The 22,595-nt window shown below is 50.2% G+C and overlaps 1 protein-coding gene across 1 annotated transcript in view; it reads right to left on the minus strand.

Annotated features, from left to right (window-relative positions):
* Nucleotides 1–7,816: 7,816 nt before the first annotated feature.
* Nucleotides 7,817–22,595, minus strand: part of KDM5B (lysine demethylase 5B) — a 55,807-nt gene continuing 41,028 nt past the window's right edge. The window contains exons 18-27 of the mRNA XM_032132944.1: nucleotides 22,474–22,588; nucleotides 20,131–20,486; nucleotides 18,895–19,033; nucleotides 16,981–17,160; nucleotides 15,995–16,153; nucleotides 13,722–14,207; nucleotides 11,710–11,821; nucleotides 10,229–10,383; nucleotides 9,256–9,582; nucleotides 7,817–8,690 (exon numbers count right to left, since the gene is read on the minus strand). Of these exons, the coding sequence (XP_031988835.1) occupies nucleotides 8,553–8,690; nucleotides 9,256–9,582; nucleotides 10,229–10,383; nucleotides 11,710–11,821; nucleotides 13,722–14,207; nucleotides 15,995–16,153; nucleotides 16,981–17,160; nucleotides 18,895–19,033; nucleotides 20,131–20,486; nucleotides 22,474–22,588 (2,167 nt within the window). The 3' untranslated portion in view covers nucleotides 7,817–8,552. The remainder of the gene's footprint in view (nucleotides 8,691–9,255; nucleotides 9,583–10,228; nucleotides 10,384–11,709; nucleotides 11,822–13,721; nucleotides 14,208–15,994; nucleotides 16,154–16,980; nucleotides 17,161–18,894; nucleotides 19,034–20,130; nucleotides 20,487–22,473; nucleotides 22,589–22,595) is intronic.

Consider the following 22,595-nt stretch of genomic DNA (forward strand, 5'->3'; position numbering starts at 1 on the left):
GCTGCGCGCGCCAAACGCACCGCGCGCCGGGAGGAGGGGCCGGGCCGGGCACCCGCGCACAGCGCCCCCTGGCGGCGCGGCGGACCGCGGCCGTCCCGGATCAGGGAATGGCGAGCGCGGACGGAGCGGCCCGGGCCAGGCAGGGCTGGCCAGGAGCGACACACCGCGAGGAAGGGAGCGTGGGCTGGACGAGCGACCGTGCGGAGACAGGGCAGCACTCTTCTGGGACAAACCTCCTTGGTGTAGTTCCTGGGGATGAGCACAACCCCGTGCGGCACCGGCGCACGAGTGAGGCCGAGAAGGGGCAGGGGCTGTACCGGGTCAGCGCCCTCAGAGCCTCCGACCTGTTTCCAGAAGGGTCTGAACGAAGTGCATGCTTTCATTTGCATGGAAAGCGAGAAACCTGAGTCACGGTGGGGAAAGCTGTCCAAAAAGTGGTACCCCCCAAGCAGGACCCTGGACATCCCATCGGCAGGATCACCATGCTGGAACCACGACTGCTGATTGATTGATTGATTGATTGACTGATCTCTCTCTCTCTTTAACTCATCTCTTCCTTTCTCTCTTCTCTTTCCCCCCACCCCCTTATCCAGACCCCACTGCCATGGGCTTATAGAGTAGATCAGGGATTAACACGGCAATTTCCGTGACAAGTGTGTGATTTATGAATAAAACTTTGATTTTTGTGGACCCTCTGACTTTTGTCCCTTTCCACCACAAGCATTTAGAGATCTTGGGTGCTCCCTCCCCCTTAAGGGAGGGATGTCACAGGGGGAGCAGTTACGGGGGGCTGAGGCAGTGCCCAGGGACCTGTGGAGCCTCCAGAGAGTCCAGTGGAGCCCAGAGCAGGGACCGGTCATGGGGAGGAGTAGCCCTGAGTCCCTCACAACCCCTTTTCCCACACGTAGGTGTGGTGAACACACAGGTGTGAGCCTTGAGGAGTGCACCTGTGTTTCCTGCAGCTGTTTATTTAGGAAGTATAAGCAATTTTACAAAGCATTACAAGTGTTGAAAAGTAGTATTGACACATACAAAGTGGGCTTCTCACCTGGGGAACTGTGATGCAGTTGTGGTTTGGGATGGGGATAGCAGTTCCCACACACTGTGGGAAAAACACTGTGAGGTTTCTGGATCCAGTAATGATTTGGTCATTAAGTCCCCAGGAGTATGACAGCGATTCGTCTACAGACACAGTCCAGTACCAGGGGTGAGCCTGGCAGCCACGTTCACAGAATCACGGAATCACTCTGATTGGAAAAGCCCCCCAGGATCATCGAGTCCAGCCAGGGCCTGGTCCCCACCTTGTCACCAGCCCACAGCACTGAGTGCCATGTCCAGTCATCCCTTGGACACCTCCAGGGATGGGGACTCCAACACAAGCCTCTTCCAGTGTTTGATCACCCTCTCTGTTCAAGAACCCCTGAGCTGCTGCATTATGCACTTTTACACTTAGACCACCTCCATCCTGGGGGAACACCTCTTTCCACTGAGAGCCCATCCATATTCCAGTCATGGTGATGGACAGCATTCCTTGCCCACAACGCCTTCTGCGTGAAAGCTCTCGAGGGTTATCAAGTGAGCACCTGGTAACTGATGTGCTGCCACCAGGAGTATTTGGGGGTTAGTCTTGTTCTTGTACTGTCTAACGATAAATGTCCAAGGCCAGGTTGGATGGGGCTCGGAGCCACCTGGGCTAGTGGAAGGTGTCCCTGCCCACAGCCCAGGGTGGAGCAAGATGGGCTTTAAGGTCCCTTCCAACCCAGTCCAGTCTGGGATTCTGCAATTCCATGCATGCAACTTTTGCATCCTGACTTGAAGATTTTCTGTAAAGGCAGAAGGAGCAACTTGAGATTCTACACAAACCCAAGCCTAGGTTCAGCTTTGTTCACTGTTTGCAGGCACAGCGAGGGTCCTGCTGCCCCCATCCTGCAGCCCCGCGGCCGCCCCGCTCCAGCCCTTCCCCTCTGCCAGCACAGGGGCTGGATCAGCAACAGAACCCACGGAGGCAGAATCCACCTTCCCAGCACCAACCCCCAGCCCCGCTGGAGTCCCCTCCTCACCTTCCCTGCCTAGTCTCCAGGTGTGGGCAGCTCCTCCAAGGGCAGTTTCACATCAGCAAAGAGAGCAGAGGAGACACAAAGTGCCTCTGGAAGCTCCTCTGTGCTCACCTGAGACACTGCCTGGCAGCTGTGGTGGAAGCAATCAATCCCCATCTCAGTTACACAAACTTCCCACACACCAAGTTAGATTTCCTTCTGCAGAAGGAGGGGTGATGGGCCCCATCTTTCCCCCTGAACAAAAGGGACCAGGGGCTCAGGCCACGCCCAGCACTGCCCATACCCCAAACAAGCCATGTTCTCCCTGGCAGAGCAGACAGACTGGGCAGCAGAGGCCATTCCCAACCAAAGGCATGGGCACAACCACGACAGGTTGGGATTTTTGTAGTGAGAGAAGGGCACATTTCAGCTATGCTGCTTGACCCAGACTGGGCCCTGCCCTGAGCAGCACAGCCAGGGAGCTCATCCCATCCCTCTGTCATTGCTGGCCACAGAGAAGTCTCTGAAAGGGGAATATTTTATTTTTCTCTCTTGTTCTTCCCAATCCAAAATGCTGCTTCTGCTGGAGGAATAAATACAGATTTATATAAGTGTAACTTCTGCAAGCCAAGGCGCATAAGTCGTCTCTGCACTGGCCCAGCATTTTGGCTTAGTGGAAAACATAAGAGAGCTCCTGCTGCACCAAAAGCAGTGAGGCAGGAGGTCCAGGTCTCTTCTCCCAGGAAACAAGGGACAGGACAAGAGGAAACAGCCTCAAGTTGCTCCAGGGGAGGGTCAGGTTGGATGAGGGAAAATTTCTTCCCAAAAGGGAGGTCAGGCCCTGGCACAGCCACCCAGGGCAGTGGTGGAGTCATCATCCGTGGAAGTGTTCAAAAGATGCATGGATGTGGCACGTGGGGACCTGGTTTAGTGGTGAACGTGGCAGTGCTGGGGGAATGGTTGGACTCGATGGTCTTGGAGGGATTTCCAACCCTAATGATTCTGTGATTCTCCGATTCCATCACACCGGGCTATCGCTGGCTCTCAGTGCTGGCTGCCAGCGTCAGAGCTGACACATCTCTGCAAGGATCTGCTAGGAAGGGACAAAAATGTTCTCAATGGGAACTCTTTCCTCTGCCTTACAAACACTGCAAAAAAAGAGGATGCAGTTTAGGGAGAGGAGGGGTATCCCAGAGCAATGCCAGTCTAGCCCATCATCCTTTTAGCTGAAGTGATGCATAACCACTCTGAGAGCGCCGACTCATTCTTCCGTATTTGTAGAAACTCCATTTATTTGAATCTTCCAGGCTTTTCCGGGTTTGAATTCCCACCCGTCTGGGCATTGCACAGGCTCTTCACAGGTTTCTGCAGGGATCCCTCCTGCAAAGTCAGCACTCAGAGCTTGCTGGTCAAACACTGTACTTCTGCTTCCAAGCCCAACCCCAGTTCTGTCATTCCTTCTTCTGACCTTCTTTAGGGAGGACAGTTCCCTCACCACAAAAGACATTCTTGGCATGCAAGGGTATTTTATGATGAACTCCCTGTTTCCCCCGTGCTGTTTCAGCTCACAGGCAAAGTACACGAGCTCTGAGCTCCCTCTGCAGACCCACGCGGAGGAAGACCCCACAGGAAGATGGCATAGGACTGCTGGAACCAGCAAAAATTCCCCAAGAAATATCAGGGCAGCACATGGAGCAGGCAAAGGATCAGCCTGAGTTACAAGGTGTTAGTCCAGCCTGTCCCCTGCTTGGTTAAAATTTAACTCCAGACAGCAACAAAAACATGAAAACCCAAAATCCCAACAGACACCAAAGCAGCCCAAACACCTGACCCACACTCTCCAATATTGGTTTTATCTTCAATAAAGCCTGGATAATGGAGAGACTTTTCAAGTGAATTCGATGTGCTGTAGACAGGGGGCTGCTGGTTTTACTTACAGACATTTATAACCCCAGCTCTCACAGATTTCAAAGGACATGCACGCACACACACACACACACACACACACACACAGATATATATATAAATCTGGCCCAGTATTATGATTAAACAAACAGCCAAATTCCTTTAAAACATTACTGTAAGCAGTTTTTCAGAACCTGAAAAACTGAGGTGCACAAGGAGCTGCACCTCTGAATTTAGGGTACGTCGCTATTTTTTTTCAACCACCTTGCAGCAAACCTTCCTCTCAGCAAGCGGAATTCCGGACCTGGCAGTCTATCACATGATCACACGGGCTTTTCTTTTTGTCATAAAATATTTGTTCCTTCTACCCAAGACCTTTTTGCAGGAACTCCCTGATCCCAGGCTTGTCTGTCTCTAAGAGCAGTTGAGTGCTGAACCTGCAGTTCTATTCTCCTCCTGTGGCTGCTTTATCTCCTCTTCCAGATAGACTTTTATCTCCATTGATGCTGCTCTCAGTGAGGAGCTGTTCCTTCACAGACTGACATGTTCACATCCTCAAGGAGAGCTCTCAGTATGAGACTTGTTCCCTTCTGAATGAAGGATAATGCCATTTTTCAGGGCTGTACTTCAACCACTCTCTCAGAACAGCACACTCATTTCTAGACTCACAGAAGAGCTGTCTCAGCTCCTTATGCTGCTGTGTGGAGATGGTCCCTTCCTGAATCCTGTGTGACGTGTAGTTGTGCCCTACAGACAGATCTCGTACAGCCAAACATTAATCATTGCAGTTCTTTGGTGTTTTGTGTGCCCTGGCAGGGTCCTGGCAGCCGAACCCCTGCTGGAAGCCCCAATTCCCTGAGCTGCACTGACCCTGGAGCAGCCCAAACACCCGACAAACACTCTCCAACATTGATTTTATCTTTCATAAAGCCTGGATGATGGAGAGTCTTCAAGTGAATTCCATGTTCTGTATTCAAAGGATAAGTTCACAGATCACAGAATCCCAGACTGGTTTGGGTTGGAAGGGACCTTAAAGTCTGTCCTGTTCCACCCCCTGCCATGGGCAGGGGCACCTTCCACTATCCCAGGCTGCTCCAAGCCCTGTCCAACCTGGCCTTGGACACTGCCAGGGATCCAGGGGCAGCCACAGCTTCTCTGGGCAACCTGTGCCAGGGCCTCACCACCCTCACAGCCAAGAACCTCTCCTCAATATCCCATCTATTCCTGCCCTCCAGCAGTGGGAAGCCATTCCCCCTTGTCCTGTCACTCCAGGCCCTTGTCCCCAGTCCCTCTCCTGCTCTCTTGGGGCCCCTTTAGGCCCTGGAAGGGGCTCTGAGCTCTCCCTGGATCCTTCTCTTCTCCAGGTGAACACCCCCAGCTCTCCCAGCCTGGCTCCAGAGCAGAGGGGCTCCAGCCCTTGGAGCATCTTCGTAGCACCTGAACAGGTGGAACCAAAGCTCTGCCTCTTCTTTGGGTGAGCTACTGGTGCTGTGTGACCACACTGGGCTATTCTGATGCTCCCAGTGTACAACACACACAGGGTACATCCCACGGACTAAAGGTGACACAGCAGGTACAATCTCAGGGCCTTGGCAGACGGTATAGGCAGGCTTTAGATCAGAGTTCTCAGCCTCAAATCCACAGGTAGGGTAACTTAATTTCCTTTTTGTCCTGTTTTACGATTAAACTAATGTAGAGGCCCTAAACTATTCTTACTAAATAAAAAATTAGGATCTGATCAATCCAGGGAGGTTTGATGTACTTGGTTGCTACACTATAAAAATAAATAAAATAAAGAAAAGCAGCAGAATGAGGTGAGATAGACCTTTTTCCTGTTCTGGCTTAGCCTGTGGGAATCTGGGGTGCACAAAAGGAGGGGTGAAAGGGGCACCTCACCCTCCCAGACTCTGAGCATGTTCTGCCCTTGTCACCCTCCAAGGATGAGGAATGTGCAAAGGGCACCACAGCAGAGCCCACCCCAAAGAGAACAAATCTCTTGTTTTGTTTAAGAGAAGTCCAACTCTGATTTCATCAAGTTTGAGTATCAACATGGAGATGAAACCCAAGGGCAGGGTCTGTGGCATGGCAGGCACTGTCACCTCTTCCAGCCTCCAGCAGGAAATCCTCCAGCAGTCCTGGGCTGCAGGCACAGGTCAACCATGGACTGGGATTTCCATTTCTTGAAAAATTTCAAGCAACAATGTGGTCATTTCCAAAAACTTGCACTCCAATTTTACTGCACTCAATAATCCTGATAATAAATGCTGTTGTTGGGACCCCAAAGGTCTCCTCTGACCTCCCCGAGTCCCCAAAGTGCCAATGTTCCATTGGTCCTGTACAGAATCACCATGCTGAACTTAACTGCATCCCATTTCCTCTGGCACTTTTTGATAAACAGCCATTTCTTCAATGGAAAAAAATAAAGGGGACTCAGAGAAACTTCTGTAATGATTCAGCTGCATCAGACACTGTGCCAGCTCCATTTCCAGCTCCAGCTCCAGTTTGTCTGTCTGTCCCCTCTGAAAGGAAGTTATTACAGAGCAGTGTTTTTCCCCAGCTCAGACTGTTATCTCAGCATTGCACAAAGATTCTTCCAAGCAAAAAGAGAAAAAAACCCCCCAGTTCTCAAAGCATCCTTTTGGTACTAAAATAAAAAGGACCAGTTATACCATAGAAGCAGAGACACGACTCATGTACACAGGCCCAAGGCTCTCCCCCACCCCAGCACTTTCAGACAGATCATTTGGGCCAGGCTGAAGATTCTCTTAACAGTTAAAAATGAATGTTTAAAAAACAAAACCAAACCAAACCCCTGTGGGATCGAATTCCTGCACAGTTCTGATCCCACCTACAGACCCTCCACATCACCATCAGCCACAGATACTCCAAGGCTCTGCCCTACCCCAGTGACTCTGTGCAGTTCTGCCCATGGGAAAGGGGTAAAACCAGCAGGGAAAAAACTTACCAGCAATTTCCTCCTGGAATGATGAGTGGAGGGAACACCAAGCCCACCACAGTTCTGGTGAGGACAAGCTGTCATATGGAGAGTGCTCTCCCTGACACAAAGATCTCCAGCCCTCCTGTCCCCCAGGGCTCCAGAAGTTCCACCTCTGGCAGGCCTTGGAGGCACACCCCTGCCACCAGGCCATTTCCAGCTGTGCTCTGCAGCAGTGATTGCTCCCCAAGGGATTTCGGGTGCAACCCCCTGTGAGAAGTGCCTTGTGGGCCTGAACACCCAAGCTCTGCTGCTCACAGGTCCAGTCTCCTCCCCCAGCACGGTGGTGCCACACCTGCAGTGCCCCAGCTACAGGCCCTGAACAGCCTTTGGGAGAACTGGACCCAGTCCAGAAATCTCCTTATTCCTCAGGCTTCTGAGCTAACTGCAGGCAGGAGCAGCTGAAGGGAGTCCAGCCACAGGCAGAGCAGAGCTTGCTGTGGCCACCAGCCTGGGCTGTGCAGAGCCAGCTCCCGGTGGGCCACAGGGAAGGTCACGGTGGCCACCAGCCCGGGCAGTGGGGAGAGTCTCTCCTTTGTTGCAGCTGGGCAGGGCTGGCAGGAGAAGCTGCTCCACACCTTTGCCTCTCGTGTGAATCCCCATTGCTGCCCCTGCCAAGCCCCAAATTGTACCTTCAATTCTTCATGCGCTCAACCTGCAAATAATTTCAGCTTTGGAAAAGCTTTGCAAAAACCTTGGAAAAGCTTTTTTTTTTTTTTCTTTTTGGTGTAACATTTTGACCTCCCTCCTCCTTCCAAACCTGAACAGACGAGAAACACCACAGCTTCTGCATTGCTTCTTTGGAAGGTGAATTTTTCTTGGCTAAGAGAACCCATCAATGCAGCGTGGATTCAGAGGGAAATAAAACAGCATTTCAAACTCTCTAAAAACACCAACATTTAATTTTATAACATAACCAGGGGTTTATTCCACAATATAAACTGCAACATTTGATACAAGCTACCCAAAAAAGGAGAAAGCCAAAATACAGCTGTGGCAATTACTTTACAGATTTTTTTTTTTTTCCCTGTCTTCTACATCACAGGGCCCTCAGTGACACTAGGATCTAACATTTGCTGTCTGTACATCAACCAATGCTAGAAGCAACACGCTGTTCAATTGTCATTCCAGTCACTGAAACCAGACATAGAAGTTATTGCTCAGATAAATAAACCTAGTCTACGAAAAACAAAGTGGAAAAAAACTAAAGTCTCCAAAGAGTTAACAGAGTAAACAGGGATTTCCTCAAAAGAGGATTATTGGAGAATTCAAGGTGCAGGGGTTTTTTTTTGTTTGTTTTTGCACCCAAACCAAGCTGAATTAAATACGCCGGTAAATCCCAGAGGTAACTGAATGCTGTACAATAAAGGTGCATGTGTCAAATGCCTTCCCAATCGGTGGAAACCCCTGCAAACAGTCAGCATCTCAAACCTCAACAACCACAAACAGATCAAGGGAAAATACAAAAGTGTCAAAAATTGTTTTGAGTTCTGGAAAATGATCCCATAAGGATAGAAGTAGCACCATTTGCAATCTGGTTCTTAAACCAGCCCCTGTGGCTTAACTGGAAAACTGGGAACCTTCTTTACTCGAGTCCTGAAGGGTTTATGGGGGTTTTACTTCCGGTACTGGGCGTCCTTGCCGGCGCAGCTGGCGCAGATGTAATCCTCCTTCTCCGCCATCTCGGGGGAGATGCCCACACACACCTGGTGGAACCACTGGTTGCAGCTGCCGTCGCACTGGACCCAGTCGACCTGGTGAAGAGCAGACACAGGGGTCAGAGCCAGGCCAGGCAAAGTCCCCCTCACTTGTGGGTCATCCAGGGGCTCCTGGTCTATTTACATGAGAAACGTCCTGTTCCACAGCTGGCTGGTGCTGGACATTCACTGTGCTCCCTGCTCTCTGGGGCTGTGGGCAGGGCACATCCTCCCTTATCTCCCCATTGCTTTCCCACCTATCACAGACTCAGCCGCCCCTCTTCTCTATTTCCAGCGTGGATGGGCCTGAGCAGAGCCCCAGGCACTGCCCCCACCCACAGAGCCCATCCACACCTGTATCCCAAGAGCAGCGATGGACACAGTGTTTGCATGGCCCCACCTGCCCCTTCCCATTGTGTGCAGATGTTCTGATGCCACACGGCTGCTCCAGGGCAGGTGGGGTCAGTCCTGCCCATCCCAGCTGCACAGACATTGGCCCTGGGTTAGCCAGGGCCTCCCACTCCCCTCAAGAACAACTTTTCTGCAGTCAAACAGTCCCAGGGCAGCTCCCTGTCCCAGATCCCAGCACTCAGAACGCCACGCTGGGTCTGCCCCTCCTGACCTCATCCCCCTCGGGCTGGAGGCAGTTCACAGCTGGGCAGATGGCATCCTCATCCTCAGAGTCCTCCTGCTCCGAGAACGAAGTGTCTGAGGGCAGCAGGTGGCTGTCGCTGGAACGCTGCAGCTCCAGGAGCCGCTCCCGCTCTCTCTCCAGTTTGTTACTGCACAGATCCTTTGAGTGACTCAGTTTCAGTTTCTTCTTTTTGGGTGTTCTCATCTTTTTTACTCTTGCTCTCTTCTCACCACAGAAGCTCTCTCTCTCAAAACGCCGCTTCAGTTTTCTCTCCATGTAACTAATCCCATCCTTTTTTCCTCGGCAACACTCATTCTATGGGAAAGACATTTTGGCAAGGTTGGAAGTATGCAGCTAACACCCATTATCCTGTTATTCCATACCCTGATTTTAGGCATAGGTTTAAGTACAACTGCAGTCTTTGACAGTGCTGCTTTTTCAGTAGCCTGAGATGTGTAAGAGGAGCCAAAGGCAGGGCCAGGCCCCAGGGACAGAACTTGGAGAGAAAACCATCCTCATGTCCTGCCTCTGAGCCCACAGCTTCCACAGCAGCTCCCTAGGAAAGCCTCAACACAGGTCAAGAGTCAAGTGTTCAAGGCCAGGATGGGACTTGGAACAACCTGGGCTAGTGAAAGGTATCCCTGCCCATGGCAAGGGGTGGAACAAAATGAGCTTCCAACCCAAACCAGTCTGGATTCTGCAATTCTATGAAATCAGGACAGATGATTTAAAGTACAGAGACTGACCATAAACACATACCTAAATTTCAAAAATGTATTAGGCCACATACTGTATTCAATAATCTGTAACTAATTTCTTACCAACTTCTTGACTCCTTTGAACACGGAAAATGTATTTTAATGGAAGTGCAGGCACACACACAAACCCCTGTAAAGCCCATGGGCTGAGGCAGAGCCCTTTCCCAGGGTGCCCCAGCTCAGTGCTGCTGTTGGACACTTGCCTTCTCATTTGTGGCTGTGCTGGGTGACTTCTGCTCTGGCTGCAGGGCAGGGCTCTGCTTCGTGAACAGGGTCTGGTACAGCTCCTGGATCTCGGGCAGAGAAACCTGCAGCAGCTGGGCTTCCATCATCAGCTCGTCCAGCTCGGTGCTAATGACTAGTGTGAAAGACAAGGAGACACAGCAGGAATTTTTCAGTGCCAGCAGCGACAAGAACCGCACAGATAATGAAAAATCGCTGGTAGCACAGTAGAAAATGGTGAAAGACTTTAAATCTGCAACTGTATGAGTTAGTTCTTATCTGTTCCCTCTTGACTGCTCGTTTTTAACAGCAGGGTTAAAAGGAAAGATGAAGGCTTGCACTGTGGCTCAGCACCCTGCCATGCTCCCATTCCCTGCTGGTTCAAGGATAAGGCATTGCCATCATTCCTGGCAACTTCTCCTGCTTCGGGAGCCACAGGAGTGTGACAATCCCCTCACTACCTAATGAGTGGGGGGTAAGATGAACAAACTGAGTGAGATCTGTACAGGAAGCCATGAGAGGAGAGGATGTGAGGCGGAGAGGATGAGCCTGGTGACAAGGTCCTGCTCTATTGTCACTACCTCCTGCTGCTACTGGCTCCAAAGCTCATGTGGGGCTCTGAAACAGTCCCAGCTGGGGAGGCCAAAATCTTTGTATAAAGAACAGCTTATTAATTCAGAATAACTCAAATATGAAAAATAAACCTGGTGACACAAAGAACTGCCTTGTTTGATGTGAACTGTAACATTCCATTGAAATGGCTTTTCTAACACCAGTACAGACCGAGCTGCACAGACATGAAGGTAAGTCTAGACTTGTGTCCCTGGAGCATTATGCACCAGGAGGGAAGAAATAGTAAATAACTTCTGTCACAGTCATAAAATGATGCGATTCACAGCTTGTCTGTTAGTCCAACCCACTGAGTCTGAGGTGAGGATGGTCCAGAGCCTGTGCTGAGTGACCCCAGCACAGCAGAGCCCCACAGGGCTGGGGCAGCCCCAGTCTCTGACAGCTGGACAGTTGTGCTGCAGCAAAGCTCACATGGACTTGTGTCCTGTGGATTAAGTACCCCATGGCCTCCAGCACCACATCCCTGCTGTTCCCATCCACCTCCTACACTTCCCATGGCCTCTCCCCTTTCCTTCCCCCTTCTGCAGCTCGGCTGGGGCACAGCCTGGGGCAGCTGTTCCTGTGGGAAGGGGCCAGCTCTCCTGATTCCTCTTGTCCCATTGTGCCACACCTTTTCACTACATATGAGAAATTTCTACCCTTGAGCAATGCACCCCTCTGCCAAAGCTGGACACTGAGCTCCAAAACTGCTGAGGAGATGGAGAAACCAACAGTCACAAGCCTGCTCAGCCATCTCCTGGTGACCAGGACACCCTCCCTCCTCCCCCAAACACAGGGAAAAAAAAGGAGGGAGCAGGGAGGAACCCCACAAAGCAAAGTGAAGATTACATACCATGAAGTGGGATGCAGTGCTGTCCTGTAGAGAATGGAGAATGCAAATAGACAGTTCTGTTATCCCAGTCATGAGGCATGGAGAATGACATTGCTCCAATTGTCTGTGACACCTAGAAAACAAAATGCAGACAGTTTCACTCAATGTGGAGTTTGAAGTGTGGAATAACTGTGATAGGATCAATACTTGTTTCTCTTACAGCTACTGGAATCTTGTATCTCACTGCTCTGGTCCAAAGACTGCAGCCCTGCCCTGCCTGGGCACAGACACGCCGACAGCAAAGCCTGCACCTCCTGACACTGCCAGAGGCATCTCACCAGGAGCCTTCCACAACACCCTCTGCCTCACTAACGCAAGTGCCTGGACCCCTTGCAGAATATGGCTCTCCTCAATTCCCACTGCTGCTCTCAAGGGAATTTTTCAAACTCACCCACATTCCTCACTTTGGCCAGTGTCAAGCAGCCCAACTCCAGTGGTTATTGGAAGAGCTTCTTGTGGGGAAATGAGTGTTGAATTAGCCCAGATGACAGGGAAAACAAAACTGGGACAGGACAGGACAGCCATGGTAAGACACTGGCTTCACCAGAAAACCACCTCAAACGCATGGAGACAGAAGTTTCAGCTCACACCTGTGCTGAGGTACGCTGGGGCCTGGCTCAGAAGGGTCCCCGGCTCAGGCACACTGAGGGACCCAGGCAGAGGCACACGGTCAGATCCTCTTCCACCGAGCTTCCCAGGGACCCCTGATTTGGGAAATGGAGTCACAGGGACCTGGACTAGCTCAGCCAGATACACCCTGATTTGGGAGGTTTACTGACTTAAGGTCCAGACCCCTCAAAAATGGTTACACTGCTCTGGGTGGGAGAAACCTCACAGCTCCACACTGAGCTACTATCATCATGCTAATAAAACTAAACTCACTGTTTCAATTTCTGGCCCAACCATCAACTTCTATTTCCAAAATCTTGGCCAGTTCTTTTCAGCTACACTAGCTGATCTAGCAAAAGGATACTTTCAGACCTAAATGACCAGAAAAATTCTCTTAAATACCTAAACATATTTTCATTTCTGTATCCTGACTTTCCTGCTTGAAAAATTTGGTCACCACAAGCCACTGGCACAGCTGGGTGAATGAGAAGCAGCTGCAACACCCCATCAGGCACATGTGGCATGGTTTATGTTTTAACATAAGTGAATGTGAAAACAGAAACACAACCTAACTGTAACCAGACTAGACTAGCAAAACTAAGGTGCTTCAAAATGTAAATAAAGTATATGCCATTTTGGGGTGTTTCATGTTCTTTATACAACACAGAGCTTTGATTTCTGGTATTCTTCTGCATTTGTTATCTCAGGAAAATTGTTTAACTCCTGTCCTTCTTTGTGCTCTTTGCTGAAAGATCTTCACTGAAAAAAGACAAACTCCCTCACTACCCCACCTGAAACAGCTGATGCGGCTAAACCCAGCAATATGAGCAGAATATTCAGCCTGGGAGGTCTAGTGGAAGTGAGGAGAAGCGGCAAAGGATGAAGACACTTTGTTGCAAACAACCTCGTCTGAGAGCCAAGCCGGTAATGCACAGGACAGTTTGTGCCTCTGTCGGTTAATTCTCAACACTTAAACCCCTATTTGAATACTTGTAGGAGCAGAATATAAAGACCAACTGAATAGTGAGCACTCCAGAAACAATAACTCAGCAGCTCTGTCATTAGTGGTGTCACAGCAGAACACAGGAGCTGGAAGAGGAGAGGGGAAAACAGGCTCTTTGGGAGGAATTGTTCCTGGACTCCAGCAGAAGGGAACACGAAGCTGCTGCTGGGGCACACACACATCCTGGCTGAGGGGCACAGCAGGACCCAGCTCCTGAGAGCTCCAAAGCAGGAACAAACCCTCTGTGTTGTCGGGATTTGTAGGGAGCTACAGCAGACCCAAACCCGGAGCAGTGCTAGCCCCTGTCCTCGCCGACCCTGCGCTCCCCGTGCCAGGAAGCCCAGCCTCGGCCCCGCCTCACCTTGTTTGTCTCTGGCAGCTGGCCCGCCGAGGCTTGCCACCTGCTGTACAGTAATCCTGAGCCAACTTTGTCCTGGATGCGTTTTAGATTCCCTGAATACAACATTTGTTGTGCTCTGTGCTGCCAGTTCACAGTTCTCTCGATCATGTAGCGCAGGGCATCCCCCTCGGGCAGCCGGACGCGGATGCGCTGCAGGGACGCCAGCAGCGGCAGGATCTTCTCCAGAGGCGGCTTCTCGGAGCGGTGGCAGTGCGGGCACAGCCACACGCGCAGTCCCGGCGCAGCGCCGGGCACCGGCACGCAGCCGGTGTGGAAGAAGCCCCTGCAGAGCTCACACTGGATCATGGGAGCAGCCGGCTCCTTCTGGCACAGACACACTTTGAGCTCGGCGTCCTCCTCGCTCGACAACACCTTCACCTCGTTGGCTGCTCGCAGGGCACGCAGCGCCTCCATCTCCCTCAGCCGGGCTTCTCCCAGCGTGGCCATCTGAAAGGGAGTCAAAGGATGGCATCTCCAAGGGAACACTGCTTGTTACAAACAGGGTGCCCTCTGCTCTGTCACACTTCAGACACGCCAGCCTTCAGGGCTTTAAATGTTGGAATGAAGCAGGGATGGGGATGTGAAGTGGTGGGGATGGAAGGGAAGCAATCAGGATTGGAGGAGCAGCAGTAGGGGATGTGCAGTGGTGTGACTTCAGTTCCCTTCCATTTTCTCATGAGGCCCTGAGATAAAAAGCTTATCCCTTTGTAAAATAATAGCTCCTAACCCCCTCTGTGTTCCGAGCTTTTGTGTTCTGTACTACAAAAATACAGTCTGCCTTTAAGCAGCTCAGATCCTGAAGTGCAAGTCTGGATTGCAGACACTGCTCTGGGAATATGTCTCTTAACAGTCTGACTCTGGATACTCAGAAAAGCTTCCTGGGCCATTTTCACAAATGTGAATGTACCTCTGACCCCCACCTTGTACACACTTGCCCAGTGCTCAGGGCCACGCCCTGACCTATGAACTTGCTCTGGGGATTGTGAACAGCAGGCAAAGTTCAGGTGTACCCTGGATGTGCTGTTTGCCCTCTCTGCAGATGCTCCTGATCCTTTTTTCAGGAATCTTTAGCATTAGCTCCTATAAAGACAGCAATACATTCCAGTTGCATAAAGGCTGTTCAAACCAGCTGCAACTAATTAATTCTACGCATTTTATAATGTACGTAAACATACCAAGAGAGTTTATAAATACATACAAAGTGGTTATTTCCCACATGATGGCTTTCAAGCATAATTCCTGGACTAAAATCAGCTCTCGAAAAATGAGACAGCTCTGTCCATCCTGGGCAGACATGGGACTGGGGCACAGCACATTCCGACGTGCACACAGGTGCTGAGCTGGGCTGGCAGTGTCCAAGACTCACTGTGGGAAGGTTCTGGTTCCCCTCGTGTGACAGAAGCAAACCCTGCCACACTGAATGACTTCCCTTTCCTGGGTGCAGCCCCTGGGTCTCCTTAGCCAGGGGTGCTGGAGTCACAGAGGGCTGGGTGTGACCCAGGGCCCAGCCCGTCCCCACAGTGCCACAGGGACACGACAGGGACACTGCTCCGGCTCTGGGGTCCAGACAAGAGAGGCCAACACCAAAGCACTGAATGTACAAGCTTCAAGTAATTGCCATAGGTTAAAACTTAGATGTCCCACAATTAATGACACTGAAGGCCCACCCAGCGAGCCCCTACTGCATCTCATTAGCCACCACAGGCCATCATTACCTGGCCAAGGTGGAGGCTCTGCACCAGGTCTGCTGGAATGAAGCCCTTCCCCACCAGCAACTGAGTCTGCTCCACCCAGAGCAGTGTTTTAGTGACTCCACAAAGCATGAGGTTTTCTTTAATTATTTAGAGTGCTTGTTTCAATTATAAATGGTGCTGGATTATTGTGTTCTTTGAAAGGATCAGACTTGGGCAAACCCTATCCCATTTTTAATAAGGTTTAGGTATGGTAAGGGAAAACAGGTCTCCATTTTTTGTTTTTCTGTGCTTTGTTCAGCTACAGGCACTGCCTGGCAAACTGTGAGGCTGCTTCATGCACAAAACAACACATGCTGTTTCCACTGAAAGCAATTTTAGGAAGTCTGAAGCGAACACAGAAAAGTGCAGTCCCAGAAGTCCTTCTGCAGAGCAGCACAGCAAGAACAGGGTGGAAGCCACACTCCTGCACAGGAGGCAAACAGAAACAAGGATTCAAGGAACTCAGAAGAAATTCCAGTTAGGAAAGATCTGACCACATACCGCGGACGCAGTGTCCTTGCTCTCGGAGAGCGCTCGCTCCAGGTCGCTCAGCGTCTCCAGCTTAGTGCTTTTCTTCTTGCCACTTGGCACTGGCTCCTTCAGCTTCTTCTGCTTCCTCTTCAGACTGAGCATTCCGATGTCACACCAGGGACACAATACCTGAGGGACAGAACAGCAGTGTCCCACCTGCAGCAGTGTTACACCTGCACTGTTCTTAATGCACCTTCCTGCCTGGATGCAGCTACAGGCAACTGATGAGAACTAGGGTTCCTGCAGTTATTCCATCAAAGATCTGAGGGATTAGGATGAGGTTATCTGGAAGGCAGGGAGAGCTGGAAGGCTGGAACTTCAATTTTGTGAAATGGCCAGACCCGAACAACCCTTGCGTTTCACCCAGACTGCTGGTACAGAGAGACAACCTCCACAGGACTGAAACTGCAAACCCTGGAAAAGAGCAGAGATTCCGGGGGCTGCCTTACATTCCTGTCTGTCCCAGCAGGAGAGGGCTCAGAGGGCCTCAGTGCAGGGCAGAGTATACATTGCTCAAGGACTGCAGGCGTGACACGGCTACAGCCACAGCTCCAGAGGGCAGCACACACAGCCCCAGCCTCGCCCCTGGCACACCTGAACCTGAGGAGGATGGAGCAGGTAGGAACCTGCTCACCTGCAGCTTGGCCTGATGCACTGGAGTTAATCCAGTGCCACAGATTTGTCACTATTCCCATATTCGTATGGAAAATGTTAGACTCTGGCACTGCCTGCTCTCACTAGCCACTGATTAAGGGAAAAAATAGCTAAATCTTAAGCATTTAAAAAGTTTAAAACTATTATTAAAAGTATAGGTCACTAACAAAAGTTGTTATTACAATAGTTCATGTAATCCTAAAGCAGTTCTGCCAATCTACTGAATATTTACTGCTCCTTCCTGAGCGCACACTGAGTCCGTGTGCCTGCGCCGTGACCGATCCCCAATCCACGCCTCCTACCTCCAGGAGGGAATACGGGGAGTTCTCGCACAGGAATGTGTTTGCTGCACACTCCTTCCACGCCTGCACTTCGGCCACCAGGGCCTCCAGCCTGGGCAGGTAATCCAGGTGCACTGGGATGGACCGGCCTCTCGTGACGAGCTCCGCCAGCGTGTCCAGCACGGGCACACGGCCCCCGACCTGCCGGGTTGGAAATGAGGAAATGCTGGATGCACCCAAGACACAGCTTGTAAAAATGAATTTAATGCTCAGACAGCTCAGTGACCTGCACTATCGGTCCAACATTTGTGCTGCACTTACTCATTGATTATCCAGACAAAACTAAGAACACATTTAGGGGCTGGGAAGCAAGAATACACTTGCCAAATGACCCTTTAAAAAGAAAACAGAACAAAACAAGAGTGCCAACAATATAAGCAGCCTCCCACTCTCACACTTTGCATTCACAGCAGGAAACGGAAATAATTCTGAAATCATAAAATCATAGAGTTATTAACATTGAAAAAAGATCTCCAAGATCAATTTCAGTCATTAACCCAGCATTGTCAAAGCCACCACTAAACCATGTCCCCAAGTGTCACATCCCCATACCTTTTAAATCCCTCCAGAGATGGCGACTCTACCCTGGGCAGGCTGTGCCAGGGCCTGACCACTCCTTTCAGTGAAGAAATTTTCCCCAATAGCCAACCTGAACCTCCCCAGGCGCAACTTGAGGCAGTTTCCTCTCATCCTGTCCTTTGTTGCGTGGGAGAAACCTCTGATTCCCCCAGCTCCAGCCTCCTTTGAGGTACTGCAGGGAGCTACAGCACCAGAAGACAAGTGCCAGACCAAGAGTGAGAATCACCTCCAGTACCCCGTGTGCCACTCGGGAGCAAGCTCTGGCCATTCCCTTGGCACCCCACACCTCGGGCAATGCAGGTACCACACACCCAGAAGTAAAGTAGCACAAGAAGTAATTCCAGAGGTAATTTCTAGAACAGGCAGTGATGTAGGACTGGGGAACTATTCACCAAAACAACCCCAGCATCTCTAGCAACTTCCAAGTCCAATTAATTTCTGGGCATAGGGCAGCAATATGGGATACACCAAGAACTTCCTGCGAGCCACAGTGACCATAGGCATTTAACAAAACTTTCACAGAACTGAAGCAAGAATTCTTGGCACAGACAGAACTAGTTTCCCATATTCAAGAGGCAGAATTTTAGAGTCCAGACCAAGAAATTAGCAAACGCCAAGAAAAAAAATCGCTCAAGTGCTTTCAAGACAGCCCTCAAGTGGAAGTTAGTATTACATGAATTTTATTCCTTCAAAATATTTAAGTATGGGAAAATTAGTTTTTTTAATAAAAGCTCAAAGTAACTTTTTATTAAAAGCCCGATTTAGGCCAGAGGGGCCTGAAAATACCCTAAGTTAGATCAGAAAAAAAATGAGGACAAATGAAAATATTTGGCAACTTATACCAAAATGTGAAATCAGGGCTATCCCCAGTGCCACCCTGGTTTGATCTGGGCAGTCCCACTGACCCCTGGCTTGAGCATTTGCAAGGCTGAGCCAGGAACTACATCTGTATCACCACTCTGTACCTCAGTGTAGTACACAAAAATGTGATTAACAGGGAGCTGTTACTGAGCAACTGAGTAAAAGTGACCTGAAGGTGAAGTTCCATAATGCAGTAACTTTCTAACTTTAGATTTTTGCTAATAGCTCTTTTATAGATTTTATTGCAGGCAGTTAGCTGCAAAGGTGAAGGAATACAGATCAGAAAGAGAAGCAGGAATCAGGGCAGTGAGTGTAACCAATGTCCCACAGCAGGCGCTCGGAATCAGTGTGACACCGGAGCATGCATGGGGTGTGGGGTGACTCTGGTGACATGAGCAGGGTCACTGTCCCTCCCCAGCAGCCAGGCTCACGTACCTGCAGAGCCTCCACCTCCTGCAGCCAGTCCTTGGCCTTCTGCACTGCATCCTTCAGCGCTGCTCCATTCGGGAGGTAGGCTGGGATCTCCTCCAGTTCCTTCACTGCTGCTGCCAGGCTGCTCAGGGACTGCCGGGGCCTGGGGGAACACAACAGCCCAGAAGTGAGATGCTGCTTACTGAGGGGCTCTTCCACTCAGCTGGGTTATTAAAATCAGAGGGCCACACCAAATAATGATGTTACATTCAGTACTGGCTGCACCCAGCAGAGCTGGGGCGTCAGGAGCAGGGCAGGTTTAGAAATATCTGTTTGCTTACTCTGGACGCCTGCTAGAAATGTTCTCACATTTGGACTTAAGGAAGGTTTACCTTTTATTAACTTTTGAATGACAAACACCCACCAAACCCCAGACCAGCACCAGCTGAGAGAGTCTGCATTAGGTTAAAAACCTGAAATTGGGTTTTCTGTATTTCCCAGTTTGATTCTGAGGTTTTAGAGCGTTACGAACACAACACAGCTCCCTATCGAATGTTAAACCCAAGCTTAGTCAGCAAAGTGCTATATGAAGTTATCTTAAAACACTGTGGTTAGTAGGGGGGTAAGAAACGCTCCAATACTCCAACTATGACAAAATTTAAAAAAAAAAAAAAGAATCTTGAGGGAAGAAACCTGGAACATAAGTTTGTGCCACCTTCCTAAATTTTAAGTACACTGGGCTCTTCCCTGTTTTAATTTATAAATCAGAAGGTAAAAACCACAAGAAAATTTTTCTTAGTAAGGATGTATTTGGCTTGTTTCCTTCCTCCCTGCACCAACTAATCTGGAAAAATCTCCTCCTTGTTAGTTAGAAATAGTCCTACATGGATCCCTATGGACTATGAAATTTTACCCACTGGTGGTACCTATCTGAGCTTTATCTGGACACGTGTCCTCCAGCCCGACAGCGGGGAGGGGAAGGTGCAAAAGAAGGAAGAGGCATCTTAAACCCCTTCTCTGTGGCAAAAGGAGAATTTGCACAAGATGGTCGAGCAACACACTCACTGCAAGGCAACCGTGACACCTGAAACCACTCCATCCCTCATGCCCCTCCTCCAGCCCTGTCCCTTCTGGCTGCCACAAGCTTTGCCTTCATGCTGGGAACTGGATGAACAAAGGGGAGCCCCTCCAGGAGTCAGGGCATTTCCATCTGAAACAACTCATGGAACTACAAAATACAACACTAAGATGTAGCTCTACCTGGCCTTTATCAGGTTCCTGGCTTTGTCATCCCAGTGCTCGGACACGGTGAGGAGCTCCTGCAGCTTGGCCATCGCCTTCTCAACGGCCGGGTAGGGCGCGAGCCCCACCCCGGAGTCTATGAGGCGCCTCATGTCATCCAGAGTGAGGGAGCTCTGCTCTGAGCAGGCCAGCTGCACGTCCTCCAGCCAGCGGGCCTGCTCCAGCCGTGTCCGCAGCTCCGCCAGCTGGGGCAGGTCCACGTCGAAGTCAAAGCTGACGTCCAGCAGCTCCTGCAGCTCTGCAGCACTGGGCATCTCTTCGGAAAGGAGCTTTTGGCTTTGCTGTTGGAAAGCTTCCACACGGTCAAGGAGATCCTGAAATACACAAATGCAACAATAAATCAGATGAAAGTCCTCTGCTAAGTCACTTAACCATGGAAGCGCAGGGTTAACAACGGGAGCACAGGGTCCTGGCAAACCCCCCACTGCAACACACACAGTGCACAGGGCAAATTATCCCGAGGGCAGGAACACTGCAGTAGTGTCTTCAACACACAGTACTGGGCCAGCACCTTGTCATATGTAACATGGCCACAAGCTTGAGTATCCCAGAACAAGGCAATTCCAGTCCCAGAAGCGTCAGACAGAGGGCTCGAGGAACAGAAAGGATGTAAAGGGAAATTGAGTGTTCCCATGGGTGCTGCTGTCTGGCTTTGTTTTGGAATGGCTCAGGCAGCTGAGGAACAGCAAGGTGAGCATTATGAAGGCTTTGAAAAACACTGGGAAGGGCACAGAGGTTCAGGGGGTCATTCTTGCTGTACTGCTACGGCTTTTGAGCTGCACCCTATGGTCTCAGTGAGCCACAGGCATTTTACTCTCTCATGCAGGGCAACACCTTCTCTCTCTCCAGGCACTCAGCAGCTCATTACCCCAAAAGGTATCTCTGGGGCTGTTTGCACTTTCCCCAGGACAAAGCACAGTCATCCAGAGCAATCCCACAGTGAAGGCTGGGATTATTCTGTATGAAGCAACCCGCCAGTACTCCCAGTGCTGCCTGAAATGCTGTTCCTGCAGGAAGTTCTTCCCTCACAGCTGACACCTTGGCATTTTGCCAGTGAGGCTGTTTCCCATGGTGGGCAACCTCCCCCAGGATGGAATAAAACATTTTTTAGAGACAGACTGAATTGTGAACCCATCTCCAGTAATGTTGGTCATTTATATTAACGGCCTAATTTGCACAACTACATATAATTGAGGCTTGTTGAGGATGATACAAAGGAACACCCCGACCATATGTGTTTGTTATTTTCCTGTTCAGGAATGCCAGATGGAGAGGAACTGTTTGCATGTCTGGCATTTCCAAATTTCTGCTTTTCAACCACCAAGAAAACTTCACAGCTTCAGTGCTATAAACAAATAACTGTAAATAGGACTGTATCAAATCTGATCCACACACTGCAGGGCTGATAAAGCTTCCAAAGCAGCAGTCAAAGCTGAGTTGAACTGGTTTATTCCCACTCATTTACATGGCACTGTCTGGTGTCTCAGTGCTGGGTGGATACTTGAGGCACAGTTCAAGAGCTGGACACAGCCATCTCCTGGTTTCAAGTGTCACAAATATGCAAAGCCCTTCTCCTTTAAGACAGGAATTGCAGATGCACAGATTTTTTTTTTTTAATTGCCCCTCAGTGTGATATGGAACATTTTGGCAAATTCTGAAACAAGATTTTGAATTGCTTTCAGTTTGCCTGAGGGCTGATCATCTGGGGAGCACAGAACCAGCACAGCTGGTGGTTGTGGGATCCACAGTGACCTGACTCCTGCCAGAAGCAGGTACTCTGATAGAGAGAGGATTTGGGCAGCCTGGGCTGGGTTTGGCTGGAGTTATCTGGGGGGTTTCCTGGAATGTGGCTTGAGAGCACAAAGAGGGATCTAATTACAAGACTGAGAAAGCTGATTCTGGGTTAACGAAGGAAAGTGGTAAGAACGAGAGAGCTGTCCCCTCAGAGCAGCGGGGAGTTTGAAGGCTCTCAGATTAACCTGGCTTTACTCGTAAGAGCAGACCAGTTACTGACCCCAAACTCTTAACTTGTAGTTACCAAGGTCATCCTGCTCCTCCTCCTGCAATCCTTCATACAACATGAATGGTTTGATTTGCCTGTGCAGTATAAAACTCTGCTGACCACGAACAGCAGCTGCTCAGAGCTCCTTTCTTCAGCATCCCATGTGCACAAGTCAGCCCAGCCTGCCAGTGCCCAGGTATTAATTCTTGGAGCAAACAGTGACATGGCAGATGAATGCAGTGCAAACCCATCACTCTGTAAATGGTCCTGGCTCCCTTCACGAGGCTTTCCCAGGTTACCTTGAGCAGTGGTGTCTGGCTGAGGACACAGGGCAGGGCATAGAGCTGCCTCACGAACAGCCGCAGCTCATTCACCGTCAGCTGGTTCTGACACTTCCCTCCCCCGGAGCGGTACCTGCAAT

The sequence above is a fragment of the Corvus moneduloides genome, chromosome 24 (assembly GCF_009650955.1).
Source record: "Corvus moneduloides isolate bCorMon1 chromosome 24, bCorMon1.pri, whole genome shotgun sequence".
Classification (NCBI taxonomy): Eukaryota; Metazoa; Chordata; class Aves; order Passeriformes; family Corvidae; genus Corvus; species Corvus moneduloides.